The sequence below is a fragment of the Anser cygnoides genome, chromosome Z, assembly GCF_040182565.1.
Source record: "Anser cygnoides isolate HZ-2024a breed goose chromosome Z, Taihu_goose_T2T_genome, whole genome shotgun sequence".
Classification (NCBI taxonomy): Eukaryota; Metazoa; Chordata; class Aves; order Anseriformes; family Anatidae; genus Anser; species Anser cygnoides.
Genome location: NC_089912.1, coordinates 16,496,111 through 16,514,830, shown reverse-complemented (window position 1 = coordinate 16,514,830; position 18,720 = coordinate 16,496,111). Strand labels below are relative to the sequence as shown.

General features: G+C 43.0%; 1 protein-coding gene across 3 annotated transcripts in view; it reads right to left on the bottom strand.

The window, feature by feature from the left end:
• ELP1 (elongator acetyltransferase complex subunit 1) overlaps positions 1–18,677 on the bottom strand; it is a 30,379-nt gene extending 11,702 nt beyond the window's left edge. For 2 of the 3 annotated variants that reach the window (XM_048051768.2, XM_048051771.2), the window contains exons 1-23: positions 18,454–18,677; positions 17,345–17,497; positions 15,548–15,629; positions 13,846–13,926; positions 13,423–13,508; positions 12,038–12,137; positions 11,090–11,180; positions 10,449–10,572; positions 9,708–9,798; positions 9,051–9,281; positions 8,781–8,957; positions 8,307–8,406; positions 7,471–7,653; positions 6,599–6,705; positions 5,987–6,090; positions 5,104–5,157; positions 4,897–5,002; positions 4,112–4,227; positions 3,302–3,375; positions 2,626–2,704; positions 2,394–2,473; positions 1,355–1,495; positions 141–226 (exon numbers count right to left, since the gene is read on the bottom strand). In XM_048051768.2, the coding sequence (XP_047907725.2) occupies positions 141–226; positions 1,355–1,495; positions 2,394–2,473; positions 2,626–2,704; positions 3,302–3,375; positions 4,112–4,227; positions 4,897–5,002; positions 5,104–5,157; positions 5,987–6,090; positions 6,599–6,705; positions 7,471–7,653; positions 8,307–8,406; positions 8,781–8,957; positions 9,051–9,281; positions 9,708–9,798; positions 10,449–10,572; positions 11,090–11,180; positions 12,038–12,137; positions 13,423–13,508; positions 13,846–13,926; positions 15,548–15,629; positions 17,345–17,497; positions 18,454–18,606 (2,599 nt within the window). In that variant the 5' untranslated portion in view covers positions 18,607–18,677. The remainder of the gene's footprint in view (positions 1–140; positions 227–1,354; positions 1,496–2,393; positions 2,474–2,625; positions 2,705–3,301; positions 3,376–4,111; positions 4,228–4,896; positions 5,003–5,103; positions 5,158–5,986; positions 6,091–6,598; positions 6,706–7,470; positions 7,654–8,306; positions 8,407–8,780; positions 8,958–9,050; positions 9,282–9,707; positions 9,799–10,448; positions 10,573–11,089; positions 11,181–12,037; positions 12,138–13,422; positions 13,509–13,845; positions 13,927–15,547; positions 15,630–17,344; positions 17,498–18,453) is intronic. The other variant, XM_048051769.2, reaches the window with a different exon arrangement.
• Between the last annotated feature and the right edge of the window lie 43 nt (positions 18,678–18,720).

Below are 18,720 nucleotides of genomic sequence, written 5' to 3'. Positions count from 1 at the left end.
TAGTTTCAGGAACATTTCTTTTTTCTGACAGCCTCCACAAACAGCCACCTTAAAAAAATTTTCAGAGTAAACCACGCTAACAATGAAAGCTCCTCCAAACTCCACATATTTTCAACTCTTTTGGGTTCCTGATACAACACCTCGAAGATCATGAACCTTCTGGAGAGCAATTTCCAGTTCTGGAGGATTTTTCTTTACATGTGCTGTCAGTATTGATAGGCAGTATCTAAAGAAAACAGAAGCAGTAGATAAAAAAATGAGACAACATTTTCTTTAAACAAAAGATAATCCTTAAAGGCCCCTTCCAACCCAAACCATTCTACAGTTCTGTGAAAGAAAAAAACTACTCAGGTATTCCAAGCTTTTTCAAGGAAAACAGAGAAAGAGAAAAGAACCAAACGTACCAAAGAAGATTAGCTTTTTTTTTTTGCCCCCCCCCCCCCCTTTTAATTAGCACATTTTCCCGAACATATTACAAGACTGGAGGTGTGTTTTGAGTAGAATGAGCTTTCTTACTATGCCAGCCAGCATGAATGGAGAGATAACACCCATCAAAAAGCTCAGATTGCTGGGTGTAATTTTCCAGATTAAATTTGGCACGATTTTTTTTTTTAAATAAAAATGTAAGTTTTCTAGGAGATTATTTCCACTTCCATATTATTCACTTGTACTATTTCAAAATAGGTTTCCTATGTAAGGAAATGCTTTGATTACCAAAACTGTTTGCTGTAAAGTGTCTAAGTTTTCAAGGTACAGCATCAATTCACTGTCTGCTGCTCCTCTATCCACTGTTTCACACCTAAGTTGCCCAGGGTTTAACACTGTGCTTCACCAACCACTGATATTATCCTATTTTCCCACCCTTTAATTTTGTCTAGTCTTGATTCATCCAAGGAGGATGGTGACAAAAAGGTAACCATTCAGAAATACAGCTGAAGATTTACAAAAATAATTCAGTCTCAGACAGAACAGATGAGGTTTTTCTGAAATGCCATCTGCTCCATAAAGCCAGCATTTCCCTGGGATGACAATCTTGTTCATCTCTCTCCATCTCCCATGTCACACAGTGTTCCTAAATTCGGTGTGTTTTTTAAACCCTTGTAGGCGTCCTGCCTCTATTTCTTTAATACTTAGGGGAAAAGATATTTTGCTATCTCTTGAATTATTAGATGCTGTGCTTTTCAGAAGAGTATCCTCAGCAGATAGAAGGTACGGCGATACAAGCTTTGCAGAGCACAGGTTCACCTCAGGGGATCCAAAGCAAAGTAACTGACATTAAGGACAGCTTCGCTTTTCTGCAAGTGATTTAACAGAAATCTCTCTAATGGCTCCTTCACCATAAGCAAATTCTCACTTTTCAGGGTCAATGCGTTCCATGGCAACTCTCATCATATCACATACGAGGTTTACTTTTTTCTGATCGAGACGCTGGTGTGGTTGAGCGTTACTGCTACCATTCAGAGATGGGTACATGCTCTTTGTGAAATCTTCGTCTCTAAATAAAAAGACACGAATACGAGCCTGGTCCATCACAAAGTTCAGCACAAAGACAGTAACATTAAAACACAGAAATGTACGCAGAAAGTAACTACTCAACAAAATAGCTCATATGTCATTCAGTACAGACACACAATCTGCCACACTACCAGAAAGCTCTCCAACATCTCTTATCCATCCCAACTGATTCTTAGCCAAATGAGGTACTGGAAAAAAAAAGAACTGGTCAGAACTACTGTAGTTACACAAAACTTTGAAGGCAATATTTTCAAGATACAGCTGCATTCTACTAAATCCACTGTGGAGACGCTGAGCAAAGAACACTTCTGAAAATTAAGTAATTTGATTTTACTTCTAGACAAAGATTTAAGATCAGGTCAAAACTGAAAATAAACACAGAGAAAACGAGTGTTAGCTCTAGTTCCCAAACAAATTACTTCAGCAAACCTGAGAAGTCTTGAAGCTACCAGTGCTTTAAAACCTCTTTGTCACTCAACCTCTGAGAAAGAAATCAGGAGGTCTGATTTGGGAATCTAAACAAGTATCTTGGCTTCAGGTCTCAGACAAGCAGGTGTGTCATGCTTTTCTTTATAGGGGTACAAAACCTTCTCTGTCGACATTTATCCTTGTACAGAAAGCCAGCAGACAGGTCAAAGCAGTCAGATGGTGTCCTAAAAATCCCTTAGTGGAAAAATCTAACGATTGCCTCCAAGTTGGAATTCCCCAAAAGATACACTTACTTTCCTTGAAACAACTGAGCTCACTTGAGTTTTTATGACCCAGCACATCAGATTTCTGTCTGAGTCCTTCCACTGAAACTGAAAAGCTGCCAATACTTTGGCAAAACAATCCACCGCCAATTACATGCATGCTTCCATTTGCAGAATTATACTCACTTCAGTTCTGTGAAAAACAAGTTGATATGGTTCACAGAATCTATTTGCTTGATAAAGGTTTCTACATTTTCCAGAAATACCTGAAATGAACAAGAGTATTGCTACTGTTATTCTGACAAGTACAGTAACTATGGGAGCAAGTTCAAAGACCTTCTTTGAATGTACAAGATGAAGGAATCCAACCAGACTAGATGGATATGGAAAAGGACACAACAGAACTGGGCATACTTGCCTTGGGATTGTGGTCATAGAGAAGATTGAGGTTGATTCTCAGCTTCCTCATACACTGAAATGCTTCCCTGAACATAAGCCTGGGGGAATGAGTCAAGAGGGATAGTTTACATATTGGACAGGTACAATATTCACAAATAGAGGCAGCTCACTAGAGGTAACTACGGACCTGGCTGGAGGGGAACAATAGCCTAGGCAACAAGCCATGTAGACTGCTTTCCAGAAAAACTGTGCAAGGTCAATCCTGTTCACTGCCAGCCTCTGCAGTTGAGCGGACCAGTAGATGAGGTTGCAGTAGGCCAGGGGCAGGCTTTGCATTTTTATATTCCTCTCTTAGAGAACTACATCTAAGTCTAATGGACCAACTTCTGTTTCAGAAAACTCGAACATAAAATTATTTAACAAAATGTCTGGAGAATGGGGCAGACCAAGATTGCTCCCAACCATGCAGTTTCAGCACATAAATAAGGCCCTCAATGGTGAAATCTGAGGTAGATGGGACTGCTGAAAATTTGACTTCAAGGTGGTAGCCCCAGAAACATTTTCATTCCTACCTGGAAAGCCAGTTCCTCTGAGTCTAGCCTCCCGCCCTTCTGCAGCACTACAAGAGATGGGCATCCAGCCTCTCAACAGCTCAGCAAGGGGGACAGAAACCAGAATATGCTGACTCCATTTACCTGTCTAGCCACTTTCGAATCTGGGCAAGAACCAGAGCTCGGTGGTGAACAGTCTCCAGATTTCCTCTTGGCATCTGCAGTAGAAGATCCACACAATTACTTCTTTGTAGCTACTCAGACTACACTGAAGACGAAGTGAGGAGAGGCTAACTCTTCTAGGCCTGTCTGCTATTTGCAGTTTCATGGGCCTATTTGTTCACTTCAATGAACAGTTTTACTTAACCTGAATCATCTGAAAATTCTCTCAGCTCAGAAACATTCCTTCCTCAGGAATCTAGACCCCACACAACCGGACAAAACGCAGAGCAAACTGATCTAGCTTTCCGGTTCTTGTTGCTCTGAAGAGGATGTTAGGCTACAGACCTCCAGAGGTCCATTACAGATGAATCCTTCCATGTTCTGTCAGCCTCTGCTGGTTCTCAAGAGTGAGCACAGCACTCCAAACTTTGGACAAACTTAATGCCAAATCTAATGGAGGGTTGCTAGAACATATGGCAAGTACTAAGAGGCGGGTCTGAGATTCACAGGAAAGGCCACAATACGTAACATTAATCTGCCTCAGCCAGTAGGAATTTGAACAACACCCCCAATTTGGTAGGCACAGTTGCCTGTGCTCAAACTAACTCCCAGAGACATGCTCAAAATCGCTCCATATCTAGCCTGGAGATTGGAGGTGCTGTGCTGCAGCAGGATAGGAGATCAGCTTTGTAGTGCTGTGTGTGCATTATTTGCAATTTGATCAGCTCCCTACTGAGACAAGCCCTCTACACCCTGACAGCAAACCTCAGCAGACATGGGCAGAGCACTGACCTGTAGCACAACCTTTGTGTCCTGAGGCACAACGGTGACGATACGCGAGCCTCGCTCCACCTTGCGCAGGGTCTCACTGTTAGGGGCTGCAGCACTGCTCAGGCCAGCCTGAAGGGCTGAAGACAGCACAGTTATCAGCAGACACACACACACACACACCACTGCACAGTGCCACCTGGACAGCTTTCCTGTGTAGCTCTGCAAGGTCTCGTACTTCACCAGCTCAGTCAACAATACATCAATGGTCCTTAATGGCTGCAAGCAGGTTGAGAACCTTTTAGTGCTGAGCACTGCTGTACAAAGTAGAGATATGTCTTCTATACACCAGGAACATAAAGCTTAATGCACCAGAGAGAGGAGCACTGAAAGGTGTAAAGCGCCAATAACCAGTTATCCTGACCTTCATGAGGGCCTCATCTCCCTAATGGACAGAAACTTCCTGTTGGGATCCCTACTCTGCCACATGCCCTTGAATACCAGAGCACCTTTTCTTTTTTTGGACATGAAGGGAAGGAGAGAATGCAGGGCTAAGCTGTTGAAAATAGGGAAGGAACAATCATAGGAGAAATCCTGCTCCCTGGGAGGAATGCATGGTATTTAGAGTCAATCTCCCGTGCTCCTTCCTCACTTGCAAATTTTTCCAAGCAGCTCTCTTCCTCTGTCTTGAAGTAGCTGCTTTGAGTGACCCAAATACAGCAGGTTTGGATGTGGAAAAATGGGGGACACATTGCAGTTCCAAGACAATGGTCATGAGCTGCCAGCAGACAGGCAGTACTGGCTTTTACCTTTCACTGTTATGTCCTTCAAACAGAAGCACTGACAGGTGTGGGAGTTGGTTGTCACCAACAAAAATTCATTGTATGTTGCAAATGACGTGATGTTGGAAGCAACCTGTAGAAAAATTACTGTGTTTATTGCTGTACAGAGCAGAAAAGGGAATCTGCCTTTGGCAGAGGAAAAGGGGACAAAGTAAGGGGCAAATGCTTTGGTACCTCAGTGTCATTAACAAAAAACCGGCATCGATCTGTGAGGCCCAAGATCACCTCCTGTAAATGAAAAGGATGACAAGTATGAGGAATCAGCGTCACAATCTCCAGCGTTTCACCACAGTGACTGCCAATGGATTCAAGTGCTTTACAACTGAGTATCAACTACCTCATGTGAATGATCTAGAAAAGCTGGACAGGAAGTCAGGCAATCTCTATTCCAGGAGGGCTTACCTAAGTGTCTTTAAATACTTCTGGCTGGAAAACTAGCTTGGTTTACCCTGTCACAGAAACATAACAAAAGCAGAAGCCACACCAGACCATTTAGTTTATTTTATTTAGCAGCTTTAGGTGCAAAGTAACAGAGGATAGACACTAGTACAGAGGAGAAGAGCATAAAGCAACTCCATACTGCATTCACCTGGATACCCACTGAAGGAAAGAAACCCTGAAAATAGCAGCAAAATAGCTAGTCATTCCTTAAGCTGTTGTAACTATCAAGAAACCATCAACAGGGAACACTAGTAGCAGTAGATCTGCAGTAACTCAGAGCAGATGTATTTGCTAAAAGGGTAACTTTGGATAAAACAGAGCAAAATGCTGTTTTCACAGAGTGCACAGCAGTGACTGATGGAAATCTTAAAATTGAAATTCCTTGCTCTTCAATTAGATTATTCATGTTATTAACAGGAAGGGGAGATTGGATGTTACCTGCAAGCCATCAGAAATGCTCTAGAAGACAAGGAAAGATGTGCTGTCAGATCTGCATAGGGCCTTACAAAGAACCCAGTTAAGAAGTATCATTGGACCCTGGGCATAAAATTATAGTGCACATTTGACATAGAGAACAAGTAAGTTAGGAATTTAAACTGCTCACAGTCTTACTTACTTCACCACCAATCCCCGTGAGAGCAGTCTGCACGCAAAGGTGGGGGAACTGGACAGCATGGCCACTGCTAGTCTGCCAGGGCTCAATGACTGGAGGAGAAGCCTCTGAAGAGCAAAGAAGATCAGACTGTTTTCCAGACAAAGATTCAGACATTACAGCCCCATAATGTAAATCTCAAGAAACTACAGCTGCAAGTATCTGACAGTATCTGACATGGAGAGGAGGAATGCTAAAATGTAAGTCCAGCATATGGCAGAAAAGAAGGTGGTAACTTCTAGAGGCTCAGAAGCACCTTTATTCCACTACAGAATGAGAAGTGCCAAGGATGTGGCATTCAGTCACCACTTCTGAAGCCTCTAAACCAGCTGTCATCTTTTCAAATCACAAAGTCAGAGCTATCATTCTCAACAACATTAACTGCTTTCAGATGAAAATCACTATTTTTAATCAATTTGTGGGACCAGAAGAAGGAGCACGAAATGCAGCACTAACTACTATCAAGGGTCACCCATGTCCCTGCAAGTCAAATCATCATTAAACATTTTAAGATCTTTTTTTTAAAAAAAAACAACTATACCTCAGGCCAGGGGGCCTTAATAGGGTCCAACTTACCCCAGAGGTACTTCAGGATCCGTCCATCGGCCAGCTGTAGAGCTACAGTTTTGGTCACTGGGCTGCAGCACAGGCTTATCAGTTCTCCATCTACAGGCACAGACAACCTGGGGCAAGGTACAGAAGACACAGAGCATCAGTCATTGTGGATACATTTAACACCCTAATCCTCCATTTCCTGGGGCCAGATTGAAGGGTGTACATCTCCAGCACGGGCCCATATCTTCATCATGTAAATCCTTACACCCTTCTTCAGTCTTTTCACACTTACATGAGCTGACACTGGCAAAAAAGAGCACCAACAACTTGAGTCAATCAGTGTTTAGTGCTAGTCACAGTCTGCACACTTACAGCACTCTGGAAAACCCACACTTCTTTTGTTCTAATCTACAGTTCATATGCAAATTACCCTGCCTTTGCCTTGTAAGTGCTGCAGAAAGTGACTCTCAGGATCTCTCTGTGAAGCAGATTTTTGTAGCCCACTTGGCTTCTTTTCATGCTGACTGCACAAAGACCAGCAGTTAGATGGAGGAGGAATACAGGAATAACAACTGCTACCAGTCCTCTCTGGACTTTAGTAATGTGGACAAATGGTAGAACTGAGAAACTTGCTCCAAGGGCCTGGACTTCAGAGAAACTAATAGAGATATCCTGTACTGACACAGGCATGCTGGCATACCACATCTTGTCAGGCTGGGCGTAGGCATTACGACTATGTGCAGGCAGCTTCATGAGCTGTTTTGTTCTCCTGCAGGAAGACAGCCAAATCCCCCAAGGCCAGTCCCCCAACAGCCTCCAGAATGCACAAGAGACAGTTCCTTCTAAGCCCAAAGGCACTCTCAGACCTCACCCACAACTGAAACCTCTTGTACCGTAAATTCAGGTGCTCTTCTTCAGCTCCAGTCACATGAGGTGCTGCAGTCAGATGGTGAAGGACAGACTGAGAAGCATGCTGATCCTGACCGACCACCAGGAAGCTGTCATCTGGCAGCCAGGTCAGAGATCGGAGCCCAAGAGGATGCATCATCTCATTGGCGTTGCTGCCCAGATCAACCCTGTCATGAAATAAGAGAGACCATGAAGCAAATAGAACTTGATTTTAGTTTTCACATCAAAAACCTTATTGCAGAAAGCAAAGATCCTCCTAGGCACAGCTTGACTGTAGAGACACACAGCATGGCTAGGAGTCCAGTGCAGAAAATGACAGTCACTGAAAGCACAAATCCTACCACGCTGGAGATGAAGGATGAGACCCAGGGAGCCCCACCAGCTTTCCCTAGGCTGTGCTGTCTCCATGCCACCTGAGTACAGGAGTAAACGTAGAGTAAGGTTTTTGTTTGTTTAACCTTGTCACTGGCCTTGCTATATAAGAAGCTTGGTTCCTGTGCATATGTTCACAAGCCTGGGCACTGCACAGCCATTCCTGTGGCTCTGGGAGTTGGAGAAAGCTGCAGCACCACAAGGCCAAGAGCACCAGGCACAGGAAAAGCCACCTCAGTGCTGTTACTAGCAGTCAAGGGTATTTCCTGGGATGAACTACCCACTGCACTCTCCAGTCCTTAGCACTAATAGAAGCTACAGCCTCAGCACAATAAAGCCACGTTATCAGATGAGCTCTCCAAAAGCTTGAGACAGTGGTCACAGCTGTGACCGTTCAGCCAGGCACTGCCCTTTTCTCCCCACTGCAGTTGCACTAGTTCTGTATTACCTGTATGTTTTATCCAGGTGTGGCGTTTCCACATCAGCTTTAAATCCATTTCCACCCACAGCTCCTAACCTGATAGTGGGGTCCTTCACTGTTCTCTGTCCTAACGAACACAGAACAAAATAGAGTTCAGACATTCTGCCAACAGAGTCCCTTCCATCTTCATTCTTATAAAGAAAAAAAGATGCTACAGGAAGCGATTATGAAAATATAAAATATACCACCTCTACATGTACAACCAGCATATTCTCCTCCTTATTAACATTCACCCTGAGGAACAGAACTACCTTGTAATGTCACAACGCATACCTGAGAGACTGCAGCAATGGTCTCTTGTCCAACAGCACACTATTACCCTGTTTATAGCAGTGCTTTGGAAAGTGCTGGTTAGCTCAAACAGACCCTGTATAGCTAATCCCAGATTGATTCCAAGTGTCAGGGACAGGATTTCTGTTAAAAAACAATAGTGAAACATACTCTCACCATATCTGTACACAGTGATCTTGTTATCAGCATCCAGGACAGCCATGTCTCCACTATATTTAGGATCTGTGTGAAATGCAACCTGATTAACTGCTTGTTTGAGCTGAAGCTCATAGGTAGACATGGGTGGAGGCACCACAGCATGCTGGAATGCTGTGACAAGCACTTTATCTGTGGAAGAAAGCAGAAAGAAACCAAGCTGTAACAAATTTCATATCTCAGAAAGGCTCTTATTAGGTTCTCTACTGAAAGCAGGAATCTTACCTCCATCTATGACAGCCACATTTGCCACGTGCTGGCTGTTCTGCCCCATCCCATGGTCTGTGGTCCAGTGCCAGTCATAGCAGAGGTACTGCCAGCCCTGGCAGAGTACATGCAGTCTGTATGGGATCACTGGGTCCCACAGCAGTGACACCAACTTATTTTTTTCCACGTTGCCAAAATGCAGACTTTGCTTCAAGTACCAGTGATAGTTCCCTGTGGTCCATAGCTGAACTATAGATTAAAAAAGGTTACCAGAGATTACTACTTGACACCCATCTCAAACCCTCCCCACTGCTCTTCTGCAGGTGATTTAACAGTTTTACCCTCCAGACCATAGGCTCTGTCATACAACACCCAGCACAAGAAAATTGTAACCCCTGATTTTGATCAAAGGAGTCGATCTTAGAACTCCTCTATCTCCCCTCTCTGAGAAGGGAAGGGATCACACCCTAAGCATTCCATGTAATACCACCTCCAGATACAGCAGCCTGGAAGATGCTTTGAGCTCAAGCTAACTAGCGTTTCTTCCTGACCTGCAGAGGGATCTCAAAGCTGTAGATAAGCCAGCCCAAAGTCTTCTACCCTGAAGAGGAATATCCATTGCTGACCACATTCACAGGCAAGTGTAAAATCCAGAGCCTCACAGAGTACTCTCACCGTAACTGTTTGGGTTGGAGTTTTCAGTCTTCAGCTCTTCCAGCCAAATAGCCAGGACCGTGGAATCTGCATTCCAAAGGAGTTCATTAACCTGCAAAACAAAAGATGGCTCTTATTGGATACTGCCACCTCTGCAAAGAGCGGCTGTATTCCAGATCAGTTTTCAAGACCATGAGTTGCTCCTTATTTTCAACAACGTAAGGTACATGGCTTAGTGTACTAACACAGTACTTGCATACTGCAAAGTTCCTGACAGTTGGAGCAAAGCGCCCTGAAGCAGAACCCATCACAGCAGTTGTACACAGCTGAAGAGGTTACACACAAATGGGACAGCAGAATTCTCTTTGTTGACCTTGGCACTGAGAAATGATCTGCCAAAAGACCTCTCAGCATCCAAAGGCAGAAGCTGAAACAACGCCTTAGTAGCAGATTTTCACTTACATTACTCGGGACAATGTGAGTTATTTCACCTCACTCCTGCATGAGCTGACATCCTAAATTGCATTTTTTGAAGCATTTGCCTAACAGAAAGTATACAGAGGCCAGCAGTACCCTAGGGGTACAACATACCAGTTTTCCTCTGTACTGAAAGCTGCAGAAGGCATTGCATCTTCACTGTTCTCTCTTCCACTAGGACCAGCACTAAGTGCAAAGTCACAAAATTCCTCTTAGAATCTGGATAAAGATCTAGTCTTCCTCTTCACTACAGTCTAATGAAAGAAGCCCAGACACAGCACTCACTTTGACCTGCCCCTTCCGGAACGGGAGGGTGAACTCCCCATGAAGAAGTCCATTCTTCTCCAAGAAAACCACATCATGTCTGTTGGGTTTTTCTTGTGTGGATGCTATCAAGTTTCCAGAGGGCCTTAAAAAAAAAAAAAAAAGTAAAAGGAACAGTGGTTGCTCACACAATCGCTAACTGTCATTTTAAACACCAACCATCTTCCCTCTCTCCAGAGAGGAAGCTTTCACACGAGACATGAAGGAAAGGGCAGCAGGGGGTCTGTTTTCCTCAGCACTGTTCAGACAAAGTCACAGGTGCAGCACAAACATTTCACAGGGCCCCTAACATCCTCAGGTGAGCAGGTAAGTGTCAGCACAGGCAACGGCACCTGTAATATTCCATTTTACACAGTTAAATCCCAAACCACCTGATATTGAGACAGTGCAAAGAATCTATCCCTTCTTCACACGTATAAGGCAAGTATTAGGTTTTTCAGGTCTTAAGAGGATACCCTTCCATGTAATGGATCAGAAGACAGCTTTCTTCAAGTTTTGAGAAAAATAAACACGGGAGAATGAAATCAATGCTAAGCAAAGGCAGTGACTAGGGAATAAAAACAAGCACTCTGCAGCCCTTACGCAGGTTCATTGCTACTCACTTCCAGGCCAGTGCTTGTTCTAATCCCGAGATAGGCTCACTTGTTGACTGCAGCACAAGCTCTCTGTTCCACACCCGGACCTTTCGAGCACCTAGAGGTTGAAAAGGCAGGGAGAAAAGGGTGTAAGAAAATACCAGGAAGAGAATCTTAATTTTCACGATGGTGTGAGAGCAAATTTGGATGCTCATGAATAGAAAGGAGATTGCTTTTGTACACCTTAGGGGTAACAACAGCGCATCAAAACTTCTGTCTCAGGAAGTTCTTTCATAGTAATTGAGTGACTCTACTCAAATAAGCAGCAATTTCAGTTTGAATTAGCTCAGTGGTAGCCATTTTGCTCTCTAGTAAAACATTTAAATTGTCTTCTATATGCAAAATCTTCCTAATCTGAAGTACTGAGGTTCAAAACCCAAACTAGTGGAGAAACAGGTCTTTGGTACAGTTCAATATACTGACCAAAAACATTTGAACTGCTCAGGAATATTAATCATGGAAGACAACAATTACAATACCCAGAGTATTATCAATAAGTATTATCAATACTTAAAAACCTGCAAGACCAAATTCTTACTATGAGGGACTGTGGGTACCGCAACAGTCAGACACATGCACTTGGTATTAGGAACCTGAAAGAGATTGCTTACTCAAGCAGTGGCTTACAACTGGTGAAAAAAGCAGTTCAGGCAGTAACTACTCAGTGGTAACCTCTCCTGGCCCCTCACTGGACTAAAAACCAAACTGACAAGAAAGCATTTAAAAGACCACATCTACGAAATGCTTTTCTGAGCCTTTAACATCAAAAAAAGAGGAAGGAACAACTAATTAGCTCAAATCCCCAGTTTTAAGTAGCCAAGAGACCACGGACACTAGCCAGTTCTTGCCTTGTCTCACTTCCACTTAGCGAGACTTTTAAACAAGTTGATATTTCAATGAAATTTGCTACTATACCTGTCTCTGGACAGACAGCACTCACGGCAACAAATTGCCCATCTCCTCTCCATGTCACCCGAGGCCTGCTGTCATCCCAGGCTGAAGTAGGTGATACTTCCTGAAGTCATACAAAAGAAAGTTGCATCAAAGCTTAGGAAGGCAACTGCTGGCTTTGTCTAAGCAGACTGCATTGCTAAGACAGCTCTTTCAAGAGGCTTGGCACGAAATCGACCCATTAAACAATCGTGAGACTGCAAAGTTTAGAATTCACTACTCAGAATGTTATTTTAGGAGATGCTAGCATTAAAACTGTCTGTCAATTCAATCTGTTCCTCCTGTATGTGCATACGACCATCTATTCTATGATCACATGATATGCTTCCCTTTCACCTCAGTCTCTCCTTACAGACCAGCTGTGCCCAAGCTGGACACGCTGCAAGGGCGAGCCAAGGTTTGTTCATGACCAGTACTCAAGAGTCAACATCCCTTGGAAGGACAGAAAGGCATGCTGTCCAGACAGACTGTATGACAGACAGAAGCTGGGATGAGAAGTAGCATTTTTCAAAGCAAAGAGGTTCTTCACAGAACAAAACAGGAAAAAAAAAATCTCAACAGAATACACATACAAAGGCAGCTGTTCAGAGCTTTAACTTGGCCAAACTAGGCATATTTTTCTAGATACAGCCAAACATTATCCTGGTCCATCCTTCCTAATAGTAAAGCTAGAGAAGGACACATTTCATCTCTTTTCGTGGTAGCCTATCATGTTTCAGCAGGACTGTTTTAATCTGGGCGACACATTTTCCCGTAAGTTTTCATTTCCAAAATACAGGAATGGTATAGCGTTAAAAAAAATAAAAACTAGAAAGAAAAACCCAGCAGTGGAGTTTGTTAGCTACCTGAATTTTCATAAAAAGAAAAAAAAGACTTAAATGAAGAAGAGTCAAACAAGGGAACAAAGACCAAAAACTTACAGGCACAAAGTCACCTCACATGACTGGTGGCTGTCAGTAGCCCAAGTCCTTAAACTCTTGCCTTCACGGAGCAAACCGAACTACATGTTATAGCTTTTGGATATATAAATATTTTGATATATAGAACATGTTCAGCAACATCTGTCATGCTGATTCAAGGGTGGCTTTACATCAGCAAGCACTAGCACTTACAAATCTTGCTTTGAGCTCCATATGAACCAGCCTTAACTACTTCCAGCTGCTGTTCTGATTTAGGAAGAGGATAAAAATGCTGAATCACAAATAACAGAAACAATCAGAAGGAGACTATGAAGACAACTGCCTGGAAAGGCAGTGTCAAACTAGCAGATCAGAAACAACAGAAGCTTTCTTTATACATATCTTCCCTCTGAAAAGTATAGACCTACTTTAAGAAAAATAACGTAATACCGTTTGCTTGCGATGTGCTGCCTGTTTTCCCTCTGATCCATGGAACTGTGTCTCCTTTTTACCCCAGCCAAGAGCAACAAACTTTCCTGAGAAAGAAATAATTATTGTGGTGGAAGATTTACAGAGTTACGTTGCACATTGTGGTTAACAACTACAGCATCACGCCACATACTCCATCCACCCAAGTTTAACTCTAAAAAAATTGGAGGAAATTGACATAGCCCAGAAAGTCTTCCGGTACAGGGAACTTGTTTGAATTTCCACTGATAAATACAATACTGGCATTCCCCTCCAGCTGGCTAAAAGAACTACAGTCTAAAACGTCTCCTAGGGTCTAGTAAGCACTCAATTTCTTTACTTTATACTTGCTTACAACACACCAACGAAAATAGTCCAAGCAACTTTATTTCATGCACCTCTTACCTTCTCCAAACTCATCTTGGTGGATTTGCTTTTCAGCAATTGGCTCAAAATCCCTTGTCATCATGATGAGAGTTTGCTGACCTGCAGGGTACAGATCAAATACGGCATTAGTACTGAGATCTCCAGCAGATCAAAATGTTTTCCTCTATTATCCTATTATTTTGTAACGGACTTCAGTATAAAAGTATTTCTAGCACAATACAAAAGAGAATGCATCCTTCAAAACAGAAAATCTCAAACTGTAATGGAAGGACATCTTCAAGTCTCTCTCTTCAGAAATATAATTCCTGAACTAACCTTAAAGAGTTCTTTACACTTTTGAAATAAGTACCTGGCACTTCATAAACATTTTTACTCAAGGTATGAAGGTGATTGACAGTAGTCAGCATGGATTTATGAAGGGGAAATCATACCTGACCTATCTGATTGCCTTTTACAGTGAAATGACTGGTTTGTGGATATATGGGGAGACCAGTGGTTATTTATCTTGACTCAGAGGAGGCTTTTGACACCATCTCCCATAACATCACAGACAAACTCATGGAAAACAGGATGGATCAATGAACAGTGACTGTGGACTGAGAACTGGCTGAACAGACAAGTCCAAAAGCTTGTTAGTGGCAAAAAATCCAGCTTGAGGCTGGTCACGAGTGATACTTCACCACCACTGGACCTGCGGACCTAGGGCCAATGTTGGTTAACATCTCCATTAGTGACCTGGATGACAGGACCCTCAGCGTGTTTGCAGATGACACAAAACTGGGAAAAGAGGCAGGTACAGCAGAGGGTTGTGCTTCCATCCAGAGGACCTCGTTATGTGGAAGAGACAGGCTGACAGAAACCTCTTGAAGCTTAACAAGGACAAAAGCCAGGTCCCACACCTGGGAAGTGATAATCTCAGGCAGTAGGACAGACTTGGCAGCCAAGAAGCTGGAAAACATCTTAGCAGAAAATGCCCTGTGTGTCCTGAGGCACGAGGTCCCTGCTGCACAGGACACCAACAGCAGCATAAGCTACACTGGAAGCGATGCCATCAAGTCAATGGAAGTGACCCTTTTTACTTTTAAGTTTTTACTGTGTGGGTGGTCAAAGACTGGAACATGCTACCCACAGAGTTTGTGGGGTCTCTATCCTTGGACATATTAAAAACCTGACTGGGAACAGTTCCCAGCAACTTTTTCTAGGGAACCCACTTTGAACAGAATGGTTGGAATACATGATCTCCAGAGTTTGCTTCCAACCTGTGATACTCTGTGATTTTGTTTTGCTTGAGGCTAAGTTTATTGTCAAGAAGAGGTATATCTGTAGTAAAGCTTGTAACACAGGTATTTCTTACCAGAGGACAAGAAGCAATATTTATTAAACAATCAAATGGGCTTATAACACAGGAATATTCACATTTTATTGCAAGATCGAAAATATACCTCCCTGGAAGACCTGAAAGACTAATGAAATATTATTTTCTATAAAAGTCACTTTTTGGGTCTGAACAACTCAGCTAGGATCACTAAAGCTCCTCATGGATTATGAAATGAAACAATATATAGGATCAGAAGGTCTTTTTCCTCTTCTTCAAAGTCTTAATCCCAGTTTCATGACTTTGTATCTTGTTTTCCTTATCTTAAAATTATCTGTATTTTACACTTTGGTCATAGTGAATTTCACTCTTCAGGGCAGAAAGCTTACAGGTAGTTGTTAATACCTGTTGCAAGCAAAACGAGCTCTTGGTCGGGACTCCAGCTCATGACACTCAGGCCGCTGTCCACACTTCCGACACATTCCACCTGTAAGACAGAAGCAATATCACAGGTGAGCAGCAACACCAATGCAACACCATCCCGACATCAGTCACTGACTGAAGGAAATCCTCACATACCTAGAAAAGTCACAGGAGTTATTTCACCCTTTGTGTTGAATGAAACAAAAGAAATATTTCTAACCAAATGACAGTTCCATGGTATTTATGTATGTGAGCCCAAATAATCTACAGATCAGCATTTTCTACCAGTTTTTCCCAGAGTTTTATTTTGCAGCTCTCAGTCTTACATTAGCATGTAATAGTCTTAACAGTAATACTACCACAGATTGGGTCTGCGGTTCTACTGGTAACCAGTCTGATGTCATACAACACAGACGTAACTGTTTTTACCTAGAAAATTCCAATGTGCAGTGAAGTGGCACTACATCCATTCAAAACCTGACCCCAAAAGCTGTTTGTAAGTTCAAAATGTGATAGCTGAACTACCTTCAAAGAAGGTTATGAAAAACTAAGCCATTCTACTGAGATATTATGGGTGTATAAACAATACCGTGACAGAAGTTCTCTACCCACTGCATTGTTACCCTGATTTGCAAAAGGCCACGGAACAGAACATTCATAATGAACAGCAAAATAATGTGATTCAAGAAATTCAGCTTGGATATCTTTTTTTTTTCCAGGTGAGAAGAATAGGACCATATATTCTTGTACAGTAAATATCATCCACATACAATAAGTTTCAGAACAAGCAGAGTAACCTTCAAGGCTTCTTGGTTCCCAGACTGCACTGAAAGTATACATCTTTATAACTCAGACGGTAAGGCCTAAAGCCTTGAAATAAAGGATTTTAAGTTAAATATGAGGCCTGACCCATATACCAGTGCAAGAAAAGTCCCATATATCAGATCTTTTTATCTTTATTTATGACACACATTGAGTTGCAATGAAGGGCATGGTTTTCAGATATAGTTCTTTTTATATTTAAATGGTATTTGCAAATCAAATCCAAACAAGAACCCAAAGAGGTGAGCTGCAAATAACCACAAACTGGCAGCCAGCCCGGACAGGCCACTGTCCTCTCCTATCTACATACACCTGCACTGTTGGGCCATTACTGGGGGAGGTGAGGCAGACTTCAGAAGATGCTACTGTAGAGTTTAAGCATTTTACTGAGGACAGTACAAATCGGATAACAAGGAGGGAACAGAAAGCAAGTGTCTCAGTTCCTGCCCTACTTACTCAGCTGGGATTTTTTTTATTTTTTTTAATATTTTATTCCAACCAGTCTTCAAATCTTAACATACAACTGTTTCTTCTCTCTTCAGTTAACTCACGTCTGCACAATTTTCTAAGCACAAAGTTCTGTACTGACTGATAAAAAACATTAACAAACCTGTGAATTATGGATTACATTATTCTGTATGGAGTTTCAACAATATCCTATTGCTGTGAGACTGTTTGTCCAATGGATCCAGTGCTGTTGACTGTATGCCAACAGCCCCCTGAGCAAGCATGCAGGACTGAGGCTGTGGACATGCAAGCTGCAGTTTAGATTCTGGTTCATTTATGGTGTATATACTCTGTACTTGATTCTGCCCAAGGCTTCCAAAGAAATCAACCTATCTATCCAAGAAATGAAGACTAACTGCAGCTTAATGTAATAAACATGCAACTGTCCCCCAAACTGTCAACTTCCCCTTGAAAACTCTCTGTACTGTTCTGTCTTTCCTGCCACATTACCTGCTTTGTGCTGAGATTGCACAGTAGGATGTCTCCAGCTGCTGTGGCAACACACACACATTCTTGCTCTGGAAGATCTTCGATACCGACGATGGAGCCACTTTCATCCTCCGGCATAAAACCCTCAGCAGTCAAAGAAACTTCTCTTGTCACCTAGACATGGAGAGGCCAATAGCTTAATAATTGCACATCACCTGACATTTCCACAAAAATGACAGAGTAACAACTAAGAGCGTATTTCATCTACTGCAGTTACACAAAGCACTGCATGTCAGCAGCTAGCACATGGATGTATCAGAGAAAAGCCAACGTGCAAACACTTCTATTCACTTATCCATAGTGAAAGTTCTCGTGTTAAAAGAGCTAGACAGATGATGAAAAAAATCATGTAAGAGATCACACAGTGAATGACAATACTGCAGCTTCCAATTTGTCTTGCTAATCATCTTTCAACTGCCTTTACATACTTCACACACCGTTAACATTAAGAGGTTAACAGGAAGCTGCTTAAAGCACCCCTATATTTTTAAGGGATCATTCAGACTTTACTGAGACACAGCACAGAAAATTTCAGATGAACAGAAACATTTGGATGTGCGTTCAGGTCCAGCAAAACAAAGATGAGATTTACAACTGTTAGATAAGCCAGTTCCTTCTATTTAATTGCACACGTGTTTTGCACATTGAAACATCATGGAAATAAAAATAATTTAATTAAAGTCACATAGACTAGAAACATAAAGACCACAAAACGAATAATAAAAAAAAGAATCTGATGCATTAAACAACTTCACATGGGCTTCTGGGTACTTTTTTGAGTTCTTAAGGTATTTTAGAGTTGCTAGCACTCACAGACAGACCACAATGTGGATTTCTAGAAAGCGTCCTTCTTCAAAAACGTTAAAAGGAAAAGCCCCCAGGAAAGCCCAAAGCCCTTGTGCCAGTTAGCTTCAGCACTGAACCCATGGAAGGAATTTAATGCCTCGGAGGTATCAGAGCACGTTTCAATAGGATTTTTTTCTCGGACATGTCCCCCCCCTCCCCGAGCTACTCCCCCCTCCATTTTCCATCCCCCCGAGCCTAACACCGCCCCGATCCGCGGCGCTCACCGGCTGCCCGGCGGCGCCCAGCTCCACCACGCCGCGCCGGGAGCCCACCAGCACCACACCGGGCTCGGCGCCGAGGCAGAAGCGCTGCGGGGCGCCGGAGGGAACGGCGGCGGGGCGGCGCCCGGCGGCGCGGTGCAGCCGCAGGTTCCTCATGGCCAAGTGACGCTCACGGCGCCGCCATCTTACCGCGGCGCGGCGGGGCGAGGGCGCATGCGCCGGGAGCGGGCGGGGCCCCGCCGAGTGCCACCTGCCCGGGGCCGGCGGTGG